Below are 16,829 nucleotides of genomic sequence, written 5' to 3'. Positions count from 1 at the left end.
TAAGAGCGGGTGGGCGGGGCCCAAGAGACCGAGCTGGGACGGGGGCGGTGCCCGGAGCGCGGCTCGGGGCTTCCGGGGTCTGCGCCGGGGCGGTCAGCGCCAGCCCTTAGTGCCTGCTGCCAGTGCCCGGTGTCAGATCCCAGTCCCACTATCAGTTGTCAATCCCAGGTCGCAGTAAGCCAGTGCCAGCTCCTATTATGCCAGTGACAACTCCTGGTGTGGCCAGCTCCCAGTGCCAGCTCTCACTGCACAGTCTCAACTCCCAGTGTCCAGGACCAGCCCTCGGTGCCCAGTGCCACTTCCCAGTCCCAGCTTCCAGTGCTCAGCCCCAGCTCCCAGTATGCCACTACCAGCTCCCACTATATCAGCGCCAGGTCCCAGTCCTAGCTCCCTGTGCCCAGTGCCTGCTCCTGGTTTCCTGTTTCCTGCTCCCAGAATCGCAGTGCCCGCCCCCAGTGCCCAGTCCCAGCTCCCAGTGCCGGTGCCAGCCCCCGCCCCGCCGCCCCTCCCCGCGGTCCCGCCGCCCAGTGCCGGGGCCGTCCCCCGCGGCCGCTGTTCCGTTCTCGCCGTCCTCGCCGGCCCCGCCGCTGTCCTCGGCTCCGCGGGGCAGAGCGGAACTCCCGCAGCACCATGTGGCTGCAGGCGCTGCTCTTCCTCGCCCCCCTTCTCCTCCTCCTCGTCGTCCTCCTCCCGCTCCTCTCCCTCCTGCTCCCGAGGGTCCCGGGCAGCCGCAACCCCTTCGCCACCGACAGCCGCCGCCCGCCCGCCCCGCTGGTCACGGACAAGGCTGTGCGCAGGACAGTCGTCAAGACAGGTACGGGACCCCCGGGGCATCAACCCTGGGCGGGACTGAACCCCGGGCTGGCATCAACAGCCCAGGGTGTCATCGCTCCGCAGGACAGCGCTGGCCCCGGGGTGGGATTAATCCACCGGGACAGCACCACCTCCGGGGTGTTATTAATCCCCCCGGGCTGGCAGCGCCCCCGGAGCGGCGTCCCCGCAGGGTGGCATCACCGCCGGGGTGCCATGGACCCCCGGGGCAGTATGACCCCCCCAGGGCAGCAGGATTCATTAACTCCCCCGGGTGGCTTTGTCACACCCCTCCAGTGTCACCCCCGTGGTGCCACTTGCTCACTGTGGTTTCGGGGCTCCCCGATGCTCTGAGATGTCCCCCCAGTGACGACTCCGTTTCCCCACAGTGTTCTCGGCAGAGAAGGTGCCCCAGGAGCTTGATGCCATCGTGATAGGCAGCGGCATCGGTGGCCTGGCAGCTGCAGCACTGCTGGCCAAGGCTGGCCGCCGTGTGCTGGTGCTGGAGCAGCACGGGAAGCTGGGGGGCTGCTGCCACACCTTCACCGAGAAGGGCTTTGAGTTTGACACTGGTATGATTCAGGGCCCCAAATTCCGCCGGATCCAAGGGAGGGGCATGGGGTACACTCAGGGTGGGAATTGCACCCATTGGGGTGAGGACTGTGACTCCCCAGCAGACACCTCGCAGTAGACAAACCATTTTCCTGCTCTTCACCCCAAAATCATCTGAGTGTAGGATACCAAGTCCCTCAGATTCCTCATATCCAGCCCCCACGTATTCCCAGCATGGGGGATGTCACCTCAGGACACATCTTGCTGGCAAACTTCTTATGGCAAGACAAGGTCCAGTGCTGCGTGTCCCCAGATTTCTGAGATTAATTATTTACAGCAGAGATGAAGAGCGAAGTGTAACAAAATTCCAAAATTACCAGCTAAAAACACTATGGTCAGTGCTACTCACCCCAGTTGGGAGGCAGGTGTATCCCAGATTTTCCCTTTCCATTCCACATGAGGCGGGGATGGATAAGTAAGAGGTGGGTTTGGCGTGTCCTGGGGTGGGAAAATAAAATTTAAAAAAAAGGTGAAAATAAGGGAAAAAGAGGAAAATAAAGGAAAAAATATCTATTTTAGGGATCCACTATGTGGGGGAGATGCAGGAGGGCTCCCTGATGCGGTTCCTGGTGGACCAGCTGACAGATGGGCAGCTGGAGTGGGCCCCACTCCCAGCCACCTACGATGCTGTGATTTTGGGAGACCCCCAGGGTGCTGGCAAGACCTTCCACATCCATTCTGGGAAGAGGGAATATTTCCGGAGGCTGAAGGAGCAGTTCCCTGGGGAGGCAGCAGCCATTGATGAGTTCCAGCGGCTGGTGAAGGTAGAGGTGGATCTGGGTGGGATAAAATGAGGGATGTTTGGATCTGAGGAGTCACACAAAGAGGGGAACCTGGCACCTGGATACTGGGCACCCCTAGGGAATAATGGAGTCACCCCAAAAGCATTGGGAAACACATGCAAAATCACCTCTTTCTGCCTCAAAAATGCTGCATCACTAGTCTTGGGGGAGATTTCTTTAAGGAAGAAGTTCTTTAAGGAGTTGGGGCAGATTTCTTTAAGGAGGATTTTTTGAAGAACCTTTTTTTTTAGGAAGCTTTTTGGAGGAATTTTTGGGAGGACCTTTTTGGAGGAGTTTCAGTGGGGAAACTTTTTTGAGAGGTTTTTTTAAGAGAGGTTTTTGAGGGAAGATTTTTGAGGGAGCCAGTACCCCCCTTGCCCATGTGTCCCCAGGATGCCTAGCAGTGAATTTAAGGGGAAAAAAATGCTTTGGGTGTGTCTGATCCCCCGGGTCTGTGCAGTGAGCCCCAGGCTCTCCCCACAGAGTGCTGGACGCGGGGTTATGCTGCTGGGGATACTGAAGATGCTCCCACAGTTCCTGGCCACGCTCCTGATCCGCTCCAGGCTGCTCCCACGCCTCTGCTCCTTCTCCTACCTGGCCTCACACACCCTCAAGGAGGTGGTGGATGGTCTCACCTCTAACCCGGAGCTCCGGGCTGTCCTCAGCTACCTCTTCCCCACTTATGGTAGGTGACCAGGAGGCCCTGGGATGACATTAAACCCTTTAGAAACAGAAAAAAAGGCAAGAACACCCTTTTTAACATGCTTTTGGAAGGTTTGCAGGAAGGCTGTGGTAGATGCTTCATCAGCATCCTTGTCCCCAAGTCACTGGCAGGTGACATGTCCCCGTTGCTCATCTCCATCTCTTTCCCTCTGCGTTCATCTTTCCCATGGTGGAACATCATTCCTGTACAAGGGAATGTTCCTGAGCTTCCCCCTTCCCTCCATCCCATCACCTGGGCTTTGCTCACAGCCCCCCATGACTTGATCAGGTTGGTGACCATGGGCTTTGCCATGGGGACACCACACCCAACCTCCTCCAGGTTCCTCACCTTCTTCTCAGTGTTGTGTCCAGGGTATTCCTCATCCTAAAATATTTAGGATAAGCTCCAAACCCATGATTTGCCCAAACTCCCCTTGGCTGCTCCTTTTCCCAGGTGTGCTCCCCTCCAAGGCCAGCTTCTCCATGCACAGCATCCTGGTGAACCACTTTCTCCACGGCGCGTGGTACCCCAAGGGTGGGGCCGGGGAGATTGCCTTCCACACCATTCCCGTGATCCGGAAGGCTGGAGGCAACGTGTTTGGGAAGGCGCCGGTGCAGAGGATCCTGCTGGACTCCCAGGGCAGAGCGTGCGGTGAGCTCTGGCCTGGGACGGGGCATGGGGCTGCTCCCCAAAGGGGAGTTCCTTTCACCAGCACCTCATTCTTCCCCCTCCGGATTTTCCCTCCCAGGCGTGAGTGTCAAAAAAGGCCAGGATTCGGTGGATATCTTCGCTCCAGTGATCATTTCGGACGCTGGGATCTTCAACACCTACGAGAGGCTGCTGCCAGCGGAGGCGCGGGCTCTGCCGGGTACTGCGTCAGTGCTGCGGCGGGGTTACGGTGTTAATCCCATCCTGAGCTTCAGCAGAAAGTGGATTTATCAATTAACATTGGCAAACCCCCTGTCGCTTCTGTGCCACAGCCCTCAAAACCCAGTCCTGGCCGCTCATTTCTCCACGGGGGTTTTGTTAAGCTTAAATGAGTTGGCCCAAACTGGCTGTAGTTTGCATTGCAGAGTCCTGGTTTGGTGAGAGGATTCCTTAAGAAACACAGTGCAGGGCCCTGAAATTTTCTGAAAGTTCATGGAATGTTCACTTAAAGTTGGATTGCCAGAAAGTCTTCTGGAAGGGCAAGGATGGGGGGGAGTGGTGGTGTGGAAGGGGACAGAGGTGCTTGGGAAGGGGCACAATTAGGTGGAAGGGTTGCACTTGGGTGGAAGGGGGTTGGTTGTGTGGGTGGGAAGGGTCAGGGTTTGGTGGGAAAGGACCAGGGTTGGAGAAACCACTTCTTTGTAGTGGAGGATCCTAGAAAAGCCTGATTTCCCCTAGAACAGACTAATTCCCCTTTTTCCCTCCACACTGCAGAGATCCAGTCCCAGCTCCACATGGTAGCCCCTGGTGAAGGGGGTTTCACCGTCTTTGTCGGCCTCAACGGCTCAAAGGAAGAGTTGGGGCTCGTACCCGTCAACTACTTCATGTACCCAGGGAACGATCTGGATGGAATGTAGGTTTGGCTTCACCTTGGATGTGCTTCGCTGAGTGTAAGGAGATGAATTCCTTAGGAGTGACTCAGAAAAAGGGGATTTGGCCGTAAGGAGAATTCAGGGAAAGGTGTGCTCTGCACCCCAGCTCAGCCCTTCTCTCTCATGCAGGATGCAACGCTACCTGGCTTCATCCAGAGAAGAAGCTGCCAACAACATCCCTCTTCTCTTTGTCACCTCCCCATCAGCCAAGGACCCCACCTGGGAAATGAGGCACCCAGGTAAGGCTGACATTCAGCCACAAATGCCTGTGAGGGGCTTCAAAACTCTTGTTGAGGTTTTGTGATCCCAAAGAAGGAGTTTCTGCTCAGCTATCCCTGATCAAAGCTGCTGAGCCCAGGGCTCATGGAATGCAGTCAGTGATACCTGGATGGAGGACATGGAATCCCAAAGATTGGAGGACATCTCCCTGTTTGGATGGGGAGGGTTTGGAGCAGCAGCAGGGTGGGATGAGGGTGGGCAGAGGAACAAGCACCCCAGCCTTGTCCTCCTGCAGGTAAATCCACGCTGGCCATCGTCACCTTCGCCAGGTATGAGTGGTTCGAGGAGTGGAAGGACAAACAGGTCCACAAGCGGGGGGATGACTATGAGGACCTGAAGAAGACTTTTGTGGATGCCATCATGCAGACTGTCTTCAAGCTCTATCCTCGCATTGAGGGCAGGGTGAGGAAACATGGGTTCAGGGTCCTCAAGCCCCTCTCTGGGTCACCTCTGCCTACCCAGTGACCATGGAGTCATGGAATGGTTTGGGTTGGAAAAGACCTTAAAGCTAATCCAGTTTCCATGCTGTCATGAGCAGGGACACCTTTCACTAGAAGAGGTTGCTCCAAGCCCTATCCAACCCGGGCAGACCTGAATGACCATCCCAGGATGATTGTCCAGAACCATCCTGGGATGAAACCTGGCCAGAACCACCACCCCAGGGTCTGCAAGGAAACCCATCCCAGCCTGTACCTCCCACACCCAGCTTCCTGCAATAGCCCCCATCCTGCTGCCCCTGCAGACCACCCTGTCCCTGTTCCCCTGCAGATCGAGTACCTGTCGGGTGGGACTCCCCTCACCAACCAGCACTACATCGCCAGTCCCCACGGGGAGTTCTACGGCGCTGAGCACAGCATCCCCCGCCTGCAGGCTGAGGCCATTGCCACCATTCGGGCACAGACAGCTGTGCCCAACCTCTACCTGACAGGTGAGAGCACCACCAGTGTCCTCAGATGAGGATGTGGGGAGAGAAAATCTTAAATCCTGAAATGGAGTAAAGGGAAGAGCCACTGTGGGGCAATGGAATAACGCCTGGAAAAGCAGAGTTCCATGGTCCCAAGGGGTGGAGGAAAGGGCTGTGCTCCTCCAGCTCTGGGAGATTGTCTCCTTGCCAAATGCACAGTGAGGCAGGATGAGGCCCTTTTCCTGCTGGAGACAAGGAAAAGACAGGGAGAGGGTGGTGGGTTCAGACCCCAGGGGTAGTGTGGGGGCAGCTGGAAGGTGGGGAAGGTGATTCCCAAACCACTGCTGATGGTTGGCTGAAATAGAATGGGGAGTGAGGGCTGCTCACAGGGGGACCACATCTGCTGCTTCCTCCTTTCAGGGCAGGATTTGTGCCTGGGGGGTTTCATGGGAGCCCTGCAAGGAGCCATCATCTGCGCCAGCAGCATCCTCAAGCGCAACCTCTACGTGGATGTGGCGTGGCTGAAGATGCGCTTGCAGACCAGCAACTCCAAGAAGGGAGACTAAAGCCTGCCATCCCACCACCAGGGCCCCCTGTTCCCCACCACATCACCACCACCTCGCTCTCAGCTGTCACACACCTGTAGCAGATCCATCTCTATGCAAAGCCAAGGGATTCCAATCCAGGAAGATGCCATTTTCATTCCCATTCCCAGACGGATCATGTTGGACCTCACCCCCACCAAAAAAAAATGCATCCCCTTCCACCATCATGTCCAGTGCTGGTCACTGGGCATGAAGGGAGGCCCCAAGAGCTGTCGTGGCCAGGAGACAACTCAAGATAACCCCAAAACAGGTGGCACCAGCAGGTACCAGCATGGCCCAGCAGCTCCCACAGTCCCAGCAGCACTGATGGCTGCTTGATCCCATCAGGATCACTGACCTGCACCTGCATCCCCCAGCAAAAGCCCACTTCCACCTGCAGCCCCAGAGCTGTCCAAGTCCAGTGCTTCCAGAGTCATTCCTGGGAGCAGCAGGACCCCAGCCCCCCAGTATTCCCAATGTTTGGGTGCTGCTCTCCCCACATTGCCCCAAGGCATTAGTGGCACAAGCACATGCTCCTTTAGCAGAAACAAAGTCCTTCTGTCTGCTGGTAAAAGCTTAGGGACAGGATCAAAGTCCCCTCCAGATGGGAAGGGAAGCATGTGAGACTGGAAATAATAAAATAGTGGTAATGATCCTGAGATTTGTACCTCATGATGGGTCAGTGGGGCCGGGGGTTGTGAGGGAGAAAAGAAGGGGAAAGGGGAAGGGACAGCCCCATAATTGTGAATGTGTTGCTGGGGGTTTGTCCTGCACAAGCCAAGTTTTGGGGAGGAATAATGGCAGAACAGCCATAAATTGGGAACTCAAGTGAAAACCATCTGGCCAATGTGGATTTACCTCCCACCTCCCTGGAGCTGAGAGCCATGGCAAGAAGGAATTCCCTGGTACTGGGGGTATGTGAGCATGGTGAGCCCTTTGTGAGCATTGGGGCACTTTAGGCTGTGGCTCAAAGCCCATGAAACTGATTTTCCAGATTTGATCATAGGAGAAGTGCCCAGTGCTCACCAAAATCCCCTGAAACATCTTTGTCCAGGTGAAGCAGCTGCTGGATGAGAATTTCCCCACTTTTTGCTAGGTTTGGGCAGAACTGGACTGGCACAGCATGAGATTTTGAATGCTGCCAGTATAAATCTGGTTTAATGGTGGGTTTTGGTCCCTCCTTGATCCCTTCCTCACTCCCCAGCTTCCCACCACAGCCCTCCATCCCAATTCTTTTATGCTTCATGCCTCTTTTTTGATGCTTTCACCACTCTTGAAGTCTCCTTGCTCACTGCAGCCCCCTCACATCCTCCCACCATCCTACAGGTGTCTCTCCTTCAGGGTACAGCCTCAATTATCTGCAGTGTCCCCGTTTCTCCCAGTGGTTTGTACCCTTTGGACTACTGGGGCTGAAATCACACTGTGTGCCATGACACAGGACATCACTGGGAGCAAATACTCCTCCAGACACCAACTGGATGTAGATGAAATCATAAAAGTTGACCTGAAATCCCATCACAGTGATGTTTGGGGACAGCACCCCCCAGGGCAGGGCTGGGAGAAGCCCAGCTGTGAGCTGCTAATGGAGTAGGAGAAAAATAAATCCCAGAGCTACTTCCTAAGCAGGGAGCAGTGTTAGTGAGCAGGGAATAGTGTGACCGTGCTGGAAAGGAGCCCTGGAAAGAGGCTTGAAGGCTGATCTGGCAAAGAGGATTAGAACACTGAGCAAAGAGATAATTCAGCGATGGGATAGAATTTGAAGAGAAGGTGAGCTCTGCAAAGAGAGATTACCCAGAGTAATTACCCAGGCTGGAGTGTCCTGGGCACAGCAGTGAGCTGGAGAGGCTGCTCTGGGCACCTCCAGCAGCTCAACTCCAGTGAGACCTCACCTGCAGAGCTTCCTCCAGCTCTGGGTCCAACACCAGAGGGATGTGGAGCTTCTAGAGTCAGTCCAGAGGAGGCCATGGAGCTGCTCCAAAGGCTGGAGCCCCTCTGCTCTGAAGCCAGGCTGGGAGAGCTGGGGGTGTTCACTGGAGAAGAGAAGGCTCCACGGAGAGCTCAGAGCCCCTGGCAGGGCCTAAAGGGGCTCCAGGAGAGCTGGAGAGGGACTGGGACAAGGGATGGAGGGACAGGACACAGGGAATGGCTTCCCACTGCCAGAGGGAAGGGATAGATGCTCAGAGAAGCTGAGAAGCCCCTGGACCCCTGGAAATGTCTCTCTGCCTCTCCTCCTGCTTTTCTCACCCCATAGAGTCCCAACCTTGCAAATGCCATCTTAGTAATTTTGGTGGTTTTTTAATCCAAACAAACCTTCCCAGGCCATGGAATTTGTCTTGCAGAGGCAAAGTTCATGTGTTTGCTTGGTTGGTGCCCTGCCCACAAGGAAAATACCTGCTGTGAGATCAGCTCACGTTCACCTATTTGCTCAGGAAGCCGTGCAAGATTGAAGGCTTCCAACAAAAGAAGATAACATAAAACAAACCCGGGGTGGTTTACAGGGTTTGCAGGTTGGGTTCACTAGGGTCCAGGGTGGAGGTCAGGCACTGGATGTAGCAGCATTTCACAGAGCAATGGAATCATTTGGGTTGAAACAGCCCCAAGACCATCAAGTCCAACTGATCCCCAGCACTGCCAAGGCCACCACTGAACCATGTCCCCACATCCACACAGTTGCTAAATCCCCCCAGGGACTGGGACTCCACCCCTGCCCTGGGCAGCTGTGCCAGGCCTGGACTGCTGTTTCCATGGAGCAATTTCCAACCAATTTGCCAATATCCAACCTGAACCTCTCCTGGCACAGCCTGAGGCCGTTTCCTCTTGTCCTGTCCCTTGCTCCCCGGGAGCAGAGCCCGACCCCCAGCTGGCAGCACTCCCCAGTCAGCCTGTGCAGGAGCAGGAGGGATGAAGGACACAAACCCAACCCCAGCCCCCAGCTCAGTGCCCAGTTTCGCCCAGTTTCTCATGCATGAAACTTCCTCCAGCCTCGGGGCCTCTCTGCTCAACTGCCTCTATCACAATGTCTCAGCAATCCAGCCCTGATAAGTAGAGCCCAACCCAGCTGGGCAAAGCATTTCTGATGTTACTGGACATAATTTCCACTCCTTTGGACTTTGACTCCTGGGCAGTCACCCTGACATAACCCCGCAGGCACTCCCCACCCCTGGGATACTCCCACTGCACCCACACACAGGACCTGACCTGAGGGGCCATTTCTGCCCCACCACACCGGCTCTGCCTGCAGTATTTTGGGGCCTTTACAGCTGTCTCAGGTCAGGCTGAGAACAGGCAAGGGGTTCAGCAAGCTCTTGGAGCACAATGCAGGGTTTTTTGGAGAAATCACCCTAAGGACACAGAGCAAAGCAGTGCTTTGAGCTCCTCGTAGGAACTGGGAGGGGGTCTGTGTCTCCCAACCCCACATCCCCATGGATCCTCATCTGATCTCCCATTTTCACCTTTTTTTCCTCCTGCAAGCTGTCAGTAACCCCATTCCCAGGAAAACCAGTGGCCCTGTTCCCAGCCTAGGCTACTGGCCACTGCCAGGGCTGGAGGAGAGAGTGGAAGGTGGCATTTCCTCCTTTTAGGGAAAAGAGGTGGCAGCAAGGAGCGAGTATCTTCCATTCTCTGCAGGGAACACTCCCCAGAAGTATCCTCATCATCCACTGAGAATCAGGCACCTCCTCTTCCCTGTCCCACAGCTGCCAGGCAGCAGCAGCCACATCACTCTCTTTCCCAGTCTCCCAACTGCTCCAACAAGCTGGGACATCCTGGGATTGCCCTCTGGGGCTCTCTGGAGGAGAAAGAAGAAATCCAAGAGGAGAGCTCACGACTAAGCTCTGTCCAGAGTAGTTTAATCTCCTCTTGGGCCCTGACCTCACACCACCCAATGCCAGCCCCCGTGGAGCTGGGCTGATACTGGGCCCTGGACTGTAAACTTCAAATCCGCTCTGGCCTGGGCCTGTCTGGGCTCCTTCCGGCTGCACACGGAGCTCTGAGCACAAACAGCTCCACAAACCCAGGTGTTTTTAACAAAATCAACTTGGTTTTGCATAAAGAGGAGCCACCCTGCACCTTTGGTGCCAGGTGGCAATGAAAGCCATGCAAAGAACATGAGAAAAACAAAACCAAGAGAGAAGCGAAAACTCGACCTTTTGGGTTTTTTAAATCCATTTACTGACTTCACCACACAGAAATTAAAAAAAACAGTACAAAGAACTGTAAAAAATTCCGATCCTTCCAAGCAAGGTGCATTTCACTGCAAACAAATCAAGTGCTGGTTCAAGCCTAAAAAGTAGGAATATTTGGCAAAAAACCCTCTCTATCAGCAGACACCATCCATGGGCAACATGTGCGTCCAAAGGGAAAAGGTGCTGCACACCTTGACCCCTTTCGGACACGTTGCATAAACACCATAAACCTCAACAAACTGGGAGCAATTCCCAGAGGTTTGGGGCAGCCCGGACTGTTGGTAAAACACACCAGCCTCGGGAAGTGCTGGCAGGGAGACTTTGGGGGAAAAACCCGAGATCCAGCCTGGTGGGAGATCTGCCTCCCCCCAGACCCAGCACTTCCCACAGCTGTGAGGTGTGTCCTTATTACCCTAAGGAGCTTGTGCTTGGCTCAGCCTGGGATTGAGGTGTTTCAGGTCCAAAATATCTCCCCTCAGGGTGGAATATATCCCCAGGGTGGGATTCCCACAGCCTGGAGTGAGAGAGGATTTGAAAGAGCTCCCAGGATAGAAAAATAAGTAGATGGTACAAACCCCCCACCTTTCTAAATTATTATTCAATTTAAAAAAAATAAACAACAGGACAAAGCAAGCAGAGAGCACTCACACTCCAAAATGTGCACACGCTTCAAAAATCCTGCCCGGAGCAGCCCAGGAACACACAGAATTCCACACACTGGAACAGGGTTTGTCTCCCTGCTGCCACCAGCCAAAACCCAGTGTCTCCCTCCCCGACCCTGCCCTAAAGCAGACCCCAGCTTGCCTGATCCCACAGGAGCTCTGGAGCAGGCTGGCTTGGTGCAGGAGGTTCCCACCCTTTTCCCTGAGAGTTACATTCCCAGCCCTGCTTCCCTTTCTCTTCCCTCCACCCTCTCCCTCTCCAAAACAACTCCTGGAAGTCCTTTTAGCATCCTAGATGTTTCCAAGGGAAACTCTGAGAACTCTTTAAAGCCAAGAGGGACTCTCATGCTCCTTGTATTTACCAAGAGCTAGTAAAGGGAAAGAATGATTTTAGGGTTTGGAGAAGGTCAAGCCCTCTCTCCCCACTTGGAATGAATTACCAAGAAATCAAAACTAGAGCTGCAGCTCTCACAGTGACCAGAAAACGGCTCTGCCCTTTTCCAGGGTGACCACAGAGCAAGGAGCTGATTGTTCTCAAGCCTGGGAAGGCCAGAAAAAAGTCCTCCAGGAAGTAATTTAACTGTCCTGGGATTCTTCCTGTGCAGTCAGTCAGCAAGTGTGGGACTGGCATATGCCTGGCATCACCTGATGTGATGCAGCTGGGTGCCCACGTGAGGAGCTCTGGGTTCCCCAAACCCATTTTTTTCTGCCTATACTGGAAAACTCCAAAGCAGGAGCCAAGCAGGTACTTTGTGCCCTCTCCAGTAACATCCCAGCTTGAACAAAACTCTGGGGAGTAGAATTACAGGAAAGAAAACCACCTCACAGATGTAACTGGGGCACCAATGCCTTCGGCAGCCCTTGGTCTGACCAGTACCAGTCCAACACAACTGGAGGGACTGGGAGCTTCATTCATTCGAAACTCCTCAGGGATTTACATTCCTTCCTTCCTACACTTGAAAAGGGGGAGGAAGCAATCTTCCTATCTGAATCCCTGATCCCAACAGGACACGAAGCTTCCCCAGCCTGACGCCCTCCTCCACATCACCACACCACAACCAACACTCCCAGTGCAAACAGCTGAACTGGGAGGACTGGGAGGGAAAAGACCAACACAGAGCTTGAAGGGTTTGAGCTACACTGCAAAAACTGCTTCAGCGTGGCCAAAGGTGTCTGTGAAAAAGGGGATCTGGGTGTGAAAATGGAAAATTGATCAGGGAGAGAAAACCCAAGACCAAGTCTGTGGTGAGTCAATTCCAAACAAGCGCAAAAGAACTCGTATGCTCCCACCTTGAGCATCCAAACCCAACAAATGGAGGAGATGGAGGGGGAGGAGGAGACCAAGGCAGCTTCATTCCCAGGCAAGGGACAGTCCCATGGCTCATTGTGCAGCAGGTCCTTAATTTCCCCCCCTTAAAGGAGGGGTCAGTCCAGCAGATGGCAAATTCCATTGCATTGGGACAGAGAAGTTCTGGGTGTGCAGTTCTGGGACTGGCTTTTCCAGCAGCCAGATGCCCAGGGGAACAACAAGGCAGCTGGGAAAGGAGCAATTTGGGAAAGTGAGAAGTTTTATCAAGGTGCAGGTGCAAAATGAAAAGCATTTTCTCTCCTTCCTGTGGACAAAATCCAACTGTGGCAGCACTGCACTCCCATTGGCAGCTGTCATCATCTGAGGAGGAATCTAGATCTGGAAAGGCAAAAGGAAAGGTTGGAACTACCTGAAAGCTCAGAATTACTCTGCTGCTCTGTCCAGATTTGAGTGGGCTAAGAAGCTCCCAAAACAAACATGAGCTCTTGCCTTTGTTTTCCTACCTTTCCTCTTCCTATGGGTGAAAATAATTACAGGCACATCTGCCTTGAAGGGTAAGAGGTGGAAAAAGGTTTCAAAGGAGAGAAGAAACAGATTTCTCCACAAATCCTACCCTTCTCCCACTAAAATCCTCTCTGACAAGTCATTTGGATCAGTGACAAAGTCATTCAGCACAGCCAGTCTGAGACTGTCCTGCCTGTGCCCTGGGTCACCTCTGCCAGCATTTCTCAGTCTTACCTTTTCCATTTCCTGGCAAAACTCTGTTTCTGCACGGAACTGTGTTTGCCCAAACGGACTGAGTTGGGGCTTTGGGACCCCTTCTAATGCAAAGGGCCAATATTTTGCATTTCCAACACACATCACACACACCAGCCCCACTTTGGCCTGGGTCTCACCTTTTGGTCCAGTCTCTGATAATCACCAGATTTGGGCCGTCTACCGGTTTTTGATCTTTTTCCTTCCAGAGCAAAAGCAATGATCTTTGGAGAGAGAAAAAATGAGATAGGATGAGTGGAACAGCAGCTTCCAACACAGGCTCACCCGTGGTTTTTCATTCACCTGCTCCTACAACCCTTTTCCTGTGACCAAGCACTTGAATGCCAGTATTTGACCCCAGCTAAGATGGATAATGAGGTTTGCTCAACAAGCAGAAAACAGTAAGAATTTGTTTTCTTTCTCCTCCCTCAAAACCAGCTTTATGTGAGAAAAAACAACCCCAGTCTTGTGAAACCTGCTACAGAAAACTGTCAGTAGGAAAATGTCAGAGAAGAGATGCAGGGATCTCACACCCCTTCATGTTTTCATTCTCAACTGAAAATCAGCAGCAGAGCTGAGAACACCCAGTTTCCAGCAGATCTGATCCCTTTGTTGGTCACAACCCTCCTGCTCCTCCCACTGCTTTTGGGGCCACATGAACCAGTGAGGGAGACACTGCAGTCAGGACAGGGGGAAAGGGCTGAGGAGGTCCCAATCCCAACCCTCAGGGCTTAAGCAGGGCTGCTCACCTTTCGTTTGTTGTGGTATGCCACGTACAGAGCTGCAACGATGATGGCCGTGGTCACCAGGTAGGCAAAGAAGTGGCTGCTCTCTGAGCGGGCCCGGGGCACGGAGGGAACACTCTTCCCTCTGTCCTGATCCAAGGAGGCATCACCATCCTCCTCAGCCTTGGCCAGGTCCTCTGCGACGCTTTCTTCATTTTCCAAAAAGCCCTCCTCAGTGGAGGGAGCCAAGCGTGACAAATCGCTTTGGTCCTCCTGGGAGTTCTTTGCACTGTCCTGGCCATGAGGCTGCTCATCACCAGCACTGCCCTGGGTCTCACCAGCACTGCCCTGGGTCTCACCAGCACTGCCCTGGGTCTCACCAGCACTGCCCTGGGTCTCACCAGCACTGCCCTGGGTCTCACCAGCACTGCCCTGGGTCTCACCAGCATTGCCCTGGTTCTCACCAGCACTGCCCTGGGTCTCACCAGCACTGCCCTGGGTCTCAGTCTGGGCCTGCTGCCCACCATTGCTGCCTTGGCTGGTGTCCCCGTTTGTGTGCCCATTACTGGCCTCGCTGCCCTGGGTGCCAGCCCTGTTCCTGTCACCACCGCCCTGGATGCTGCCCTGTTCCTTGTTGTTGCTGCCATTTGTGTTCGTGCCGCCCTCGTTGTTGCCACTTTTGCCAGTGCCAGCCTTGTTCTTCTCACTGCTGTTCTCCTTGGTGTCCTTGCTCTTGGCATTGTCTGGCTGGTTGCCATCCTGGCTGTTTTTGTTGACATGGCTATCCTGGTCTGTGCTCTGCTCATTGTTATGGCTGCCAGTCTGGCCACCAGTGCTGGTGTCTGTACCACCCTGGCCACCAGTGCCACTGCTTGGGTTGCTCTGGTCACCAGTGTTGGTCTCTGAATTGCCTTGGCCATCAGTGCCACTGCTTGGGTTGCTCTGGTCACCAGTGCTGGTCTCTGAATTGCCTTGGCCACCAGTGCCACTGCTTGGGTTGCCCTTGTCGCCAGTGCTGGTGTCTGTACCACCCTGGCCACCAGTGCCACTGTTTGGTTGTCCAGTCTGGCCACCATCATTGGTCCCTGCACTGCCCTGGCCACCAGTGCCACTGCTTGGGTTGCCCTTGTCACCAGTGCTGGTGTCTGTACCACCTTGGCCACCAGTGCCACTGCTTGGGTTGCTCTGGTCAACATTGTTGGTCCCTGCACTGCCCTGGCCACCAGTGCCACTGCTTGGGTTGCTCTGGCCACCAGTGCTGGTGTCTGTACCACCCTGGCCACCAGTGCCACTGCTTGGGTTGCCCTTGTCACCAGTGTTGGTCCCTGCACTGCCCTGGCCACCAGTGTCACTGCTTGGGTTGCTCTGGCCACCATTGTTGTTGTCTGTACTGCCCTGGCCACCAGTGCCACTGCTTGGTTGTCCAGTCTGGCCACCATTGTTAGTCCCTGCACTGCCCTGGCCACCAGTGTTGGTGTCTGTACTGCCCTGGCCACCACTGCTGGTCCTTGTACTGCCTTGGCCATTACTGCTGCTGCTCTGGTCTCCATCTCCCTGTCCCCCACCTCCTGCATTGCTGCTTTCACCAGTTCCATCTGAACCTTGGCCATCCTGAGTAGCCCCCGTGTTGCTGCGTTTCTGTAACCCATTTGTCTTCTCCTCATCATTGCTGCCATTTCCAGTCAGACTACTGTCCCTCTGGTCTGCATTTGTATTCTGATTCACATCCCGCCTGGTCCTGCTACTCACGTCTGTTTTGAGCTCGCCATTGTTGGAATTATCCTTCTGCTGGTTTGTGTTTTCTGAGGATGTGCTCCTGTGTTCCTGGTTGTCACCTGCTCCAGGTGACTTGTCTGCCTGAAGCACTGCGGAAGATTTGCCGTTATCTGTTTGCAGGGTCTCTATTGTGGGCAAACACGGAGAGAAGAGTCAGTCGGGAACGGGGGGGTGAGAACTGGAGAGCAGAGAGCAAATCCCCATAGAGAGACGGTGGGAGCAGGGGGGGAAAGGAACCTCAGGGGAGAGGAAGGACCTCGGGCGGGAGGGGAAGGGGAACCCCCGGGGAGCGAACGCGGCGGACCACAAGGAACCCTTCCCGCAGGAGGGGCCCAAGGGCAGAGGAGGCCCCACAAACCAAGTGCAGTGCCTGACCCACCCCCGGCCCAAGGGCTTCGCTGCCCTCTCCCACCCCTGTCATAGCTCCCCCGTCCGCTGCCCCTCTGCAACACCTCTCCGGGCCCGCCCGGGTCCCCCGCCCGGTGCGCCAGCGGCCCCTCACCCGTGGCGCGGGCGGCGCAGAGCCCCAGGAGCAGCAGCAGCAGCAGCAAGAGCGGCCTCGGGGCCTCCATGGCGGGCCGGACCCTCAGCGCCGGCTCGCGAGGAGATGCTGCTTCCGGGCACAGATCTCGCGAGAGCGGGAAGGGGACGGGAGGGAGAGAGAACGGCGGCGAGTGGGCGGAGACTGAACCGGATGGGGGCCTGGCTCAAGTATTTGGGCGGGGCCTCGGTGCGCAGGGCGTGGCTTGAGAAGCACAGGGCGTGGACTACTAAGGGGCGGGGTTATGCGCTGACGGGGCGGGGCTTGTTCGGGCTGGGGGCGGAGCTTGGGGAGGCCGGGGCCCCGCTGGCGGCGGTTGGCGCCCCCTGGCGGCGGTTGGCGCCCCCTGGCGGCGGTTGGCGCCCCCTGGCGGCGGTTGGCGCCCCCTGGCGGCGGTTGGCGCCCCCTGGCGGCGGTTGGCGCCCCCTGGCGGCGGTTGGCGCCCCCTGGCGGCGGTTGGCGCCCCCTGGCGGCGGTTGGCGCCCCCTGGCGGGTCCCCGTGCGGTCACCGCCGCGGTTTTGGGCTAAAACCCGCCGGTTCGGGGTCTGCTCCCAGAGCCCAGGGCGAGCAGTTAGTGAGGAAATCAGGGACGGCAGCCCCAGACGGGCGCTACCAGTGCAT

At 55.5% G+C, this 16,829-nt stretch overlaps 2 protein-coding genes and 1 long non-coding RNA gene across 3 annotated transcripts; 1 reads left to right on the top strand and 2 right to left on the bottom strand.

Annotated features, from left to right (window-relative positions):
• The first annotated feature begins 522 nt into the window (after window positions 1-522).
• Window positions 523-6,913, top strand: RETSAT (retinol saturase). Its single transcript, XM_066337042.1, has 11 exons — window positions 523-814; window positions 1,200-1,382; window positions 1,942-2,186; window positions 2,688-2,889; window positions 3,361-3,558; window positions 3,656-3,775; window positions 4,330-4,468; window positions 4,617-4,726; window positions 5,002-5,168; window positions 5,535-5,694; window positions 6,091-6,913. Exons 1-11 carry the CDS (start codon window positions 631-633, stop codon window positions 6,234-6,236), a joined length of 1,854 nt encoding a protein of 617 aa, XP_066193139.1. The 5' UTR covers window positions 523-630; the 3' UTR covers window positions 6,237-6,913.
• On the bottom strand, window positions 1,525-3,194 carry LOC136372477 (uncharacterized). Its single transcript, XR_010745495.1, has 3 exons — window positions 2,966-3,194; window positions 1,772-2,198; window positions 1,525-1,661 (listed from the first exon to the last, which is right to left on the bottom strand). It is a non-coding gene; the product is annotated as an uncharacterized lncRNA (long non-coding RNA).
• A 3,487-nt stretch (window positions 6,914-10,400) lies between the features above and the next one.
• Window positions 10,401-16,323, bottom strand: TGOLN2 (trans-golgi network protein 2). Its single transcript, XM_066337263.1, has 5 exons — window positions 16,169-16,323; window positions 14,396-15,791; window positions 13,915-14,227; window positions 13,306-13,389; window positions 10,401-12,787 (listed from the first exon to the last, which is right to left on the bottom strand). Exons 1-5 carry the CDS (start codon window positions 16,236-16,238, stop codon window positions 12,782-12,784), a joined length of 1,869 nt encoding a protein of 622 aa, XP_066193360.1. The 5' UTR covers window positions 16,239-16,323; the 3' UTR covers window positions 10,401-12,781.
• Between the last annotated feature and the right edge of the window lie 506 nt (window positions 16,324-16,829).

The sequence above is a fragment of the Sylvia atricapilla genome, chromosome 28 (assembly GCF_009819655.1).
Source record: "Sylvia atricapilla isolate bSylAtr1 chromosome 28, bSylAtr1.pri, whole genome shotgun sequence".
NCBI classification, from domain to species: Eukaryota; Metazoa; Chordata; class Aves; order Passeriformes; family Sylviidae; genus Sylvia; species Sylvia atricapilla.
The sequence above is the reverse complement of the archived record's forward strand: the minus strand, read 5'-3'. Positions and strand labels throughout refer to the sequence as shown.

Bases quoted from the DNA above. Each gene is read 5' to 3' on its own strand.
- RETSAT (XM_066337042.1), top strand. From the start codon at position 631: ATGTGGCTGCAGGCGCTGCTCTTCCTCGCCCCCCTTCTCCTCCTCCTC. The intron at 3,559-3,655 runs GTGAGCTCTGGC...TTTCCCTCCCAG, and splicing joins CTCCCAGGGCAGAGCGTGCG to GCGTGAGTGTCAAAAAAGGC. The intron at 4,469-4,616 runs GTAGGTTTGGCT...TCTCTCATGCAG, and splicing joins GGGAACGATCTGGATGGAAT to GATGCAACGCTACCTGGCTT.
- TGOLN2 (XM_066337263.1), bottom strand. From the start codon at position 16,238: ATGGAGGCCCCGAGGCCGCTCTTGCTGCTGCTGCTGCTGCTCCTGGGG. The intron at 15,792-16,168 runs GTGAGGGGCCGC...TGCCCACAATAG, and splicing joins CTGCGCCGCCCGCGCCACGG to AGACCCTGCAAACAGATAAC. The intron at 13,390-13,914 runs GTGAGCAGCCCT...CTCTCTCCAAAG, and splicing joins CATACCACAACAAACGAAAG to ATCATTGCTTTTGCTCTGGA.